Source organism: Falco cherrug, chromosome 11 (genome assembly GCF_023634085.1).
Source record: "Falco cherrug isolate bFalChe1 chromosome 11, bFalChe1.pri, whole genome shotgun sequence".
Taxonomy (NCBI): domain Eukaryota; kingdom Metazoa; phylum Chordata; class Aves; order Falconiformes; family Falconidae; genus Falco; species Falco cherrug.
The window spans coordinates 19,684,700-19,694,230 of NC_073707.1; the positions used below are offsets into that span (position 1 = coordinate 19,684,700).

A 9,531-nucleotide genomic window follows, 5' to 3' on the forward strand; every position below is an offset into this window, starting at 1 on the left:
CTCAGCTCTTACAGGTGATGCATTACTTGTCTGCATCAGGTCCACACAGGCCATCCAGCAGCAGGAGCTGGCCTGACGGGGTTCCCAGACAGACAGGTCTTGCAAGTGCTTCTCTGAACACAGGGTGGGCTCTGTCCCACCCTCCGTACCTCCAGTGCAGAGAGGTGACTACAGCTGGTAGAAGGGAAGGCAGGCTCAGCCCATACAGCTACACACCTGCCTAGGGAAGCAGATCCAGTATTCCCAAGCCCGGCACACAAAACCTGGCTGTGAGATGCTGTGAGGGCGGCAACACAGGCAGGCCAGCAAAGTGCTGCGAGACAGAGATGGGGAAGCTCTTCTGCATCACTTGGGGAGATCAGCCTCTGCTGCAGTCCCTTTGAAAAGAGAGCTGCCCCTGGCCCCAACCTCATCAGTACACCCTGCAGAGATAAATCCCCCGCTACCCCCCCTCCAAAAAAAAAAAAATTATCTCAACCATTTTCAGATCAAGAGGCTGTGTTTGCATACAAGGAGAAGGGGAGGGATTCAAACACCAGCAGGTTTGATCTGCCTAGTCTCGCACTCTCCCCAGCACCTGGATACAGCCAAGCACCTGGCTGAGCCAGACAAAATCCAACAAGCTTTTGCAGCAGGATTTGGAAGGAATCCCCAGTGGATCCTGGCATGTTTTAAAGCTGTCCGCTCTGAGTTAGGACTTGTTAAGAAGGGCAATGCACGTTGTAACCTGAGACTGCTGCTCACCTCTATCTAGGGCTTGTATCTTGCCTGGAAATGGGGCATCCCCCATCAAAGCGGTCAGTTGCCACTCATGGTTAGAGAGAGAGAGAGAGAGAGAGTCCACACAGCCCCACATCACTCCCCCAGACACATGTTTTCCATAGAACAGCAGAGGAAATGCCCAGCTCTATCAAAAACACATGCAGAGCATTAATCATCAAGCACAGCCTGGCTGGTGCTCAGGGCCAGGAACAACTCTGTGCTTTTAAGTCCAGGTGGAGGTGGTGCTCAGCGCCTGCTGCAGCCTGTCAGCCAGGAGACAGGAGCACTCGTGTCAGGCTTGTCCTGCGGAGAGCCGCTGGTTTTTGTAACAGGAGAAGCTGGCAGGCACCGCTCTAAATCAACTGACTGAAGTCATTCGCGATTTACACCACAGCCTGGGAGCCGGCCCCTCCTGGTCCAGGGCAGGAGGCTCACCCAGGCAGCCTAGACTAGGAGCCAAATCTGTCTCACTTTACCGGGGCTACTCCACTTGGTCAGCCCGAGGAGCCAGAAACAGAGCAGAGGTGCCTCCCTCAGCACATTCACCAGCTCTGCAAACACAAGCTCTTTTTAACAAGTCTGATCAGTTGAGCTGCCCCCAAGGAAGCAGTAATTACATCTGCCCTGGGGGAAGGAAGAGGGGCCAGGTGACTTCAGAAGACGACAGAGGGGACAGAGGGTCTGAGCGACAGCTCCAGCCTGGAGAGCAGGACAAGGCAGCCCTGGAGCAGCTCAAGAGCAAGCCAAGAGCTTGGCTGCCTCCTATGCACACATGCCAGCACTCCAACTTATCTCCAAAGGCCTTCCAAAATGGAAGAGACACTTTTATTTTAAGAGCATTCAAAAAAAAAAAAAAAGAAGCCCCGATCTTTGGTGTCACATAAGGAAGGGGAGGGAAGGGAGAAAAAAAGATCTCGTGTAAAACACGAAACACTGTCAAGGGAGTGCTATGGTACAAAGGCACAATCCAATATGAACATATAACCTATGTACAGCCGTGCCAGCAGCACGGGGTGCAGCGCTCAGTCCAGTCCAGTGCCCACCACCCTCACCAGGGTCTCCAGACCGAGTCGGCTGTGCTGGGTGGCGGGCCAGGCGGTGAGGCGGCAGTGGCAGCCGTGGGTGGGCCGCCATACAGGGGCAGCACAGCACCGCCCGGAGCAAAGGCGGTGCTGGGGATGAGGAAGGCGAATTGCCCATCAGAGGCTGGCAGCAGCTGGAAGCCACCATACACCTTGGCTGTGTCAGCGCCTGGCTTGCAGGGCATGCCTGGGAGCGGCCCCGCACCGCTGCCCGGTGGCACCAGGGGTGGCCCAAAGGCTGCGGCTGGTGGCAGCGGGGGTGGCGGGGGTGGTGCAGGGTAGTTCATGGCGTTGATCTGGGTCATGCAGCTGGCTAGGTGGCCCAGGAGCCGGGTGCGCACCTCAGTGTTGACACCCTCGCAGGTGGAGAGGAACCGAGTCACCTCGTTCATGCACTCACTGAAGCCGGCGCGGTACTTGCCCAGCACCGTGGGGTCTGTGCTCAGTGCAGCTGTGGGGGGAAAGAGGCGCACAGTGGTCAGCAGGCTGCGCAGGGAGTGGGGATGTGCAGCCCACCAGCAACCATATCCTGCAGCCCCTCTGTGCCAGGAATCCAGGCAGGGAGTGCAGCCCCTCTGGCAGCATGTCTTGCCCTCTCAGGTGCCGTGGATCCGGATGGAGAGCATGCCCCCCCGTTACCAAATCCACCAGCATCAGGGACCCAGGCAGGAAACAGACAACCCCCAAGCGTCCTCCTGTATCCTCAAGTACCCAGGACCCAGGTTGGGAGCAGAGTCCCCCCTGTGGCTTTTGTGCCTCCCACTTCCCCAGAACAGACCCAGGTGGGGAACACAGTTCTGCTGATAGAAGCAACGCAAGCTGGGACTGCACCCCCCAGCGCCTTCCAGTCCCAGGGATGCATCAGGACAGACAGCACAGTGCCCCCCACAGCCCCTCTGTACTAGAGATGCAAGCCCAGAGCACATCGCCCCTCACCGCCCCCCAGTCCCAGGGATGCAGGTGGGGAGCACTGTGCCCCCAAGGACCCCCCAGTACCCGGGATGCAGTGGGGAGCACTGTGCCCCCCTGTACCCAGGGTACAGGTACGGCACACTGTGCCTGCCATCACCCCCACTACTGGGGAGACAGGTGCCCCCCCTGCCCACCCTACCGAGGACAGGCATGGCACACAAAGCCCCGGGGCACAGGCAGAGCCGCTCCAGTCCCCGCCCCCCCCCCCCGCCCGGGCAGCCCCCGGGACTCACCGGTCATCTGGGCTCGCTGGAGACTCCGCAGGTGCTTGACGGTCATCTCCAGGATGTCGGCCTTCTCCAGCTTGGAATGCCGCGAGCTCTGCGGGCACAGGCGGGGCTCAGACCGGCCCGGCGGCGCCGGCCCCCCCCGCACCCCCCGCCCCGGCCCCCCCCGCGCTTACATCCTTCTTCAGCGCGTCCAGGATGAGAGTCTTCAGCTGCCCCAGGCTCTCGTTGATGCGCGCCCGCCGCCGCTTCTCCATGATGGGCTTGGAGGACTGCAAGAGAGGCGGCGGTCAGCGTCCGGCGCCGCTCCGCACCGCACTGCCCGGCGCCACCCGTCCCGGCCGCCCTTACCTTCCGGTGCTCCGCCGCCGTCTTCGGCTTGTCGGGCGTCGCGTTGACGCTGGCGGGGGTGGCGGCCACCGGCGAGGCGCTGCTCTTCTCCATCAGGTCGGCCGGCATCCTGCGCCCGCGCCGGCAGCGCCCGCCGCCGCGGAGGAGGAGGCGCGGCAGCAGCGGCGGGGGGGGAGGGGGGGCCGGGGACGGCGGGGCGGGCGGGCGGGCGCGCGCTCCGGGCCGGCGGGCGGCGGCGGGGCGCGGGTGCCGCGCGCCCTTGGCCGCCCCTACTTATAGCGCGCGCCGCACGCGCGCGGCTCGTGTGAAACGTCCCCCGCCGCCGTTCCCACACTCGCGCCCAGCCAATGGGCGCCGCCCGCACGCGGCCCCGCTCGTGGACGGCGCCCGCCCATTGGCTGGGAGCCGCGCGGCGGCCGGCGGCCAATGGCGCGGGGCGGGCGGGCGGGCGGCCGCGGTTAACCCCTTGGGCGCCGCCCGCGGCGGGGCGGGGAGCGCGGGGGGGGAGGCCGGCCCTCGGGGAGAGCCGCGCTAATTACCGGGTTAATTGGCGCCCGTGGCAGGCGCGGCCCCGCCCGCTCCCCCCGGGGGGCGCCGGCTGCCGGCCCCGGGGCGGGCTGCGCCGTGGGGGGCCGCGGCCCTCCGGGGTGACGGCCGGACGCGCGGCTGCCTGGGCCCAGCTGCGCCGGCCGACGCCGAGCTACCGTGTTGCAGGGCCCGCCGCGGCCTCCCCCGGGGCTCTCCGCCCGGCCGCGGCAGCCCGGGCCCGGCGCCCTGCCCCTGCCCGCACGCAGGTGTCACCGAGGCCGGCACCGGCGGGGCGGCGGGGCCGCTGCTGCGGGCCCGGCTGGCGGGTGCGGTGGTGCTGCGCTCGCCCCGTAGGGCAAGTGCAAAACCGCCGGGCGGTGCCGGGCCCCCGCGCCTTTGCCACCGCCCGCTGGCCCGGGCGGTTTGGGGGTTCCTTTAAAAAAGAAAAAAACCCCACCAAACCAACAGCATTTTGCCTGGGGACTTGAATCTTTTTTTCCCCTCCGCTTGACTGACTTTCTCACACTCCTATTCCCATAGTCTGCCAGCTAAGCCTGAGTCATCCTGCCAAGAACTAGACCTGGCCTATTCAAAAATGTGCTCGCTCGCTTTTCCTTTCTCTCGATCTCTCTTTTCTTTTCTTTCTTTCTTTTTTTTTTTTTTTTTTTTTTTTGAGTATACACAGTGATGTTTTTCCACCTCCTCCAGTACCTGATCTGCACCTGTACGGGGCCAATCCCACATGTATCACCCGATCTCGCCTTTTCAGAGACCGTGAGAAAAATAAAGTTCAAGAAAGAAGAGAGATGTTTGCCAATCTCACCGGTGCAAAGCCCTCGTCTCTGCAGAGGCTTGCCTGCTGAGCCTTCAGATTTTTTTTTTTTAAAAAACAGGAAAATAAATAAAAGGGAGAGTGTCATGTTTAAAACTGCAGAAAAGTACAAATCCAGTCTTTCTTTCAGCTCCTTGATGGAGCCACAAGCCTTTTGATTGAAAAACAAAGAGCAGCCCTTCAGCGTGTAAGATTTAACTTCAGATGAGCAATATTTGACGTCAGCTTCAATTAGCTATACATTCGGACAAACTCGAGCGAGGAAAAGATCAGGACAGCGCTGGGAAGTTACTACCGAAAAGCCTTTTCACAGTCACCTTTACGGGGAAATCCAAGACAACTGACCAGCATGAAAACCACAGGACATTTCTGAAGAACATAAAAAGTTCTCCAGTGGATCAATAGTTTTTCTAGTGCAGATGTTTGCGGGGGGGGGGGGGGGGATGGCGGGGGGAAGGAAAGTTCTCACAATAACTGAGCTGCTGTTCTCCCTCCTGCGGGGATTTGCAAAGGGCTCAGGAAATGCGGAGCTGGACAGCCCGGCCGGGAATGAGAACAGGCTGCAATTATGCCCGTGTTTATGGCAGCCGGGTTGCTGCTAACCGCCCCTAATTGCCGGCAACAGGTCGGTGTCTCTGAGGGCCTGGGCTCCCACCCCACCGCAGCCGGGCCCCTGCCCGCCTCGGAGCCCGCAGCAAGGGTTCTGTGGTGGGGGTGTGCGAGGAGCCAGGCTGTGGGGCTCTGGGCCTCTGCAACAGCATCTGCCTCTGTGGAAGCTTCTGGGATCTGTGGGCACGGGGCAGCGGGGAGGCAGTGACACTGGTGTCCCTGCTCCACATCGCTGCCGCTGCCTTCCTGCTGCTGTGAAATGCCTCACACATGCAAGGGTTGCGATCCCCAGGCAGAAGTGTGTGTACGTGTGAATTCCCCAGGGATCAGGAGAGGAAGGGAAGGATTTGCATGGAAGGATGTCTCTGGAAATGAAGTGGCAGAGGCCAAGTTTAGGCTGGAAGGAGGTGGTGAAGGGGTTTGCAACCACTGAGGGGGACCTGGAACAGATCCTGCAGGCTTCCCCAACCCTGCCTTTGCTTGTGAAAGAGGTGTCAAGGGGCAGATGAAGTACTGAGATAAGGGGCTGCCCCAGGGACTGGAGTGTCCCTTGTCCCACAGTCCTTTGACAGTGTTTTTTTCTTTGCTCGGGCAGTCATCTTGGGTTACAAATTGGGAATTGTCCAAAACAGATTTGGGAAGAACCTTCATACAGCGCATTAGGGCATTACTGACTGGCAGAACATCTTGGAGGAAAAATGTGTTGGCAAGAAAATTTAGACTAGTCCTGGGCACATACCCAGGGGTGAGAAGGCAGAATAAAATAGGATGATGCTGCTAGTGTGGCACGCAGGAGGTGAAGAGGTGGCAGGGCTGGCTGTGCCTGCTCTCCTGTTCAGAAAGCAGCCAAGATGAGCGAAATACGCTTCTAGAAATCCCAGAGCCTTAATACTCAAAGCTTGCAAGATTCTAGGTAATACAGAAAATAGAAACCAAGTTGCTTGTAAGAGCTGGGGTACAAGCGGGAGCCCAGGAATGGCAGACCAAGCCTTTCTTCTGGGTCATGGACTGAAAACCTAGCTTGGCCACAGCTCAAAGCTGTCACCACCCTGAAGGCTGGAAAACAAGTGCTGCGTCTCAGGGACATGTCCCTGGCACAGATGTCTCCTCTGGGCAGCCCCGCCACACATGCCTCCGCTTGTGGTTCCTATCCCAGAAGCTGTTGTGCAATCCATACCCAACCGGCTCCCCTGGGAGGTGTGATCTCAGAAGCGTTGGGCACAGGTTTCGGGCACAGGTTTCCCCTCTGTAACTGGTTGCCAGATCTCTGGGACAAGGTGACTTTCAAACCAACTTCCTGACAAATCTCCCTAGATGAAGCAAAGCTTTCATGGACGTTGCTCCCCTACACAGTAGGTCCTCGTGATAAAGAGGGCAGCTTTTGTGCAGCAGTGCCACTGCCTGGCCCTCCCAGTGGCAGGAGCAGCTCACTGGATAGATTGGCAGCCCTGTTTTATGGCAGATCCTGCCCTCCCCTCTCCACTGGAGACCCGTTTCCCAAGGGCCTGCTGATACCCAGGATCCCAGTGCTGGCTGACAAGCCTCGGCGGGCTTGTGTGGTGGCTTTTTCAGCTGTTCCCTGGCTGACACTGCAGAGGGGAGGCCAAAGTGTTTGTTCGTTTTACTCCTTGCTGTGTGAGTCAGGCTGGGTGTGGGGGGAGCTCTGGCCATTCTCTGGTGACACCCTCTGTGTTGGGGGGACATCTGTGGGCTCCAGGAACTGATGCCCTTCTATTGCCCACACAACCACGCCAGCATCCCCGGGAATGCTGCAGGAAGCTGTGGAATGGAGTGACTGAGGCTTTGCTGAAGTAGCAAAGTACCACTCCAAGAAGCTCAGGCATCACTAAGGACAGGCACAGAAGAACCATTTTCATCTCCCCATCCCATCCCATCCCAGACTGGAGCACAGCTCTGCACTGAGGAGGGCTCTGGGACAAAAGCCAGGGTACCTGGATCTCTTGCTAAGCTGATTCCTCTTGGCAGGCTCCTATCCTGCTGAACCAAGGAAACGCCGCCGGGGAGCTGGCGAGGAGGGCATTTTGGCAGCTGTGAAATGCCACCCATGTGGATGGGAATTCCCTTCCTGCCCTGATACCCATGGCGTTATTTCAGAGATTGCCGACTGGGCTGGAGCGGCTGCATGTGCTAACGGGCACAAAGTGGTGCAGCCCCAGCTTTCCCGTTTGCACCCTTGCAGAGCTCTGGCTCCAGCCTGGTCCTCCTCTGGCAGTGAGGGGTAGGGGCTGGCAGGCGCTGCAGCTGGGAACAAGCACTAGGAATGTCCTCAAATTGTTTGCAGGGCTTGGATCTGTATCTGCTGTTGTCGTTGCCAGCCAGAGGCTGGGAGCTGCCTTATGCCCTTCTCTTAGAGATGCTCTTTCCGTGCGACATGACCAGAGTTCAGTGGACCATGAATTTGCAGTCTGCTGGCCATGGCAGGGCAGTCCCACTCCAGCACAACAGCCAGGATCTTTGGCAAGATACGGCAGCTCCAGGCAGAGGACATATAGCTGAGGCTGCACCCCTCTGAGAATCACAAATAAATGCGCAGTCACTGCTGCACTACAGTGAGAAGAAGGAGCGTCTCTCTGCTGTCATCCTCTCCCTGTGTGGTAGGAGGTGTTGGCAGTGAGAGCCGAGTTATTTATTTATTAGGATGCCACTTGTGTTGCTGCCTGAGGCTGGTGTCTGCTGGAGCCATGGTGCTTGCGTGCTTACAGGGCACAGGGAGATCATGCAAGCCATGGCGCCTGGGTACTTATATGAAAGTACCATGAGTTTGGCAGTGGTGGGGCCAGAGGAGGAATGCAGGGCTCATTGGCCTCGAAAATGTCCCTGTCCCAAACACCAAGCAGAAGGCACCCTCTCGAGAGCCTCCAGGTGAAGGTAGCTCCACATCCACAGAGTCCAGACCCCAGCTGCATTGCTGCAGCGCTCATGTGCTGAGCCGTATGTGAACCCCGGCATGCCGTGACTGTAGGAAGCCCTGCAGGCTTTTCCAGAACATGACTTTTAAGTCAGATCAGACCAGCAGTGTGGTTTGCAGCCCAGCTGTGCACAGCTGGATCGGCGTGGCTGGGGGTTGGGAAGACGCAGGCGGGAGTGTGGCGGGGTGGGAGCCTCGCCAGCTGTCCTCTGTGCAGGGAAACTGTGCCCGGGTGCGTCAGCATGCCCTCAAAGTCCTGGAACATGAGCCCTTGTCTGTGCTCTCTCTGCCCTCGTCCCCCGGCCTCGCTGGCACCCGCAGCTAAGGGCAGGTGGGAGCCATGGCATGCAGCTCCCCGGGGACTCAACCTTCGCTGACTGCAGGCTCATAAATCCCATGGGGCTGGCCCCTGACCGCAGCATCTGTGCTCCTCTGCAGAGTGATCAATCATAATTTCCAACACAATTCCTTCTCCTCGGCATTAATCAGTCCAAGAAAGCAGCCTGGACTGATAGCTGCTCCAGAGCTTTCTGCTAAATTCATCAGCCGATCATCATCTCTTACTCCTGATGCCATGAATTGGCAGCAGGGAGAGTGGGTGTAAACTGCACATTAGCCTCAAAACCCTGGCAACCACAGTAATGCAGCAGAAAAACATTTAGGACCTTCTGGAGTTGTTGTGACAGGCTGCCCTGTCTGGTGCTAGGAAGCTCAGCTGAGGGCAGGGTGGTGTCCCAGAGCCATTGGGGCACCAGGCATTTCCCCTTGGCAGATGGGATCAGTCACAGCTTGCCAGCCCTTCCATATTCTCATATCCATTTATTCAAGAAAACACAGGATACTTCAGGGTGCAGTGCTTTGCTACTGCAGAACAGAGCCTTTGCACAGCCAGCGTCTTTCTTGAAGTGGTAAGTAGATGGACTTTGATAGATCCAGGGTACGATGAATCATTTACACTTGGCGCCTGATCTCCCCAGTGTCTTCAGTTTTGTTTTAGCTTGGCAGTGTTATGGAGAGAATTAGCCTATCTCACTAATATTTTAATGTATATGTAATTTGAATGTTGCATTCCTAAAAAAATCAATATTCATTATTCAAGGTGATAGCAAAGCTAAAATTAGTCCTTTAGCTATATCAAGAGTATCAGCATGTGCATATGTTATTACCATTAGTGGCCTCATGAAGACACATGTCTTCATACCTGTGGGTAGGACAGCAGGGCACGGCGCTGAGCGGTGT

General features: G+C 58.3%; 1 protein-coding gene across 1 annotated transcript; it reads right to left on the reverse strand.

The window, feature by feature from the left end:
• Positions 1 to 576: 576 nt before the first annotated feature.
• On the reverse strand, positions 577 to 3,761 carry HES1 (hes family bHLH transcription factor 1). The gene is made up of 4 exons (XM_055724071.1): positions 3,395 to 3,761; positions 3,220 to 3,315; positions 3,050 to 3,137; positions 577 to 2,295 (listed from the first exon to the last, which is right to left on the reverse strand). The coding sequence occupies exons 1-4, from the start codon at positions 3,500 to 3,502 to the stop codon at positions 1,811 to 1,813; spliced, it is 777 nt and encodes a 258-aa protein (XP_055580046.1). The 5' UTR covers positions 3,503 to 3,761; the 3' UTR covers positions 577 to 1,810.
• Positions 3,762 to 9,531: the final 5,770 nt, after the last annotated feature.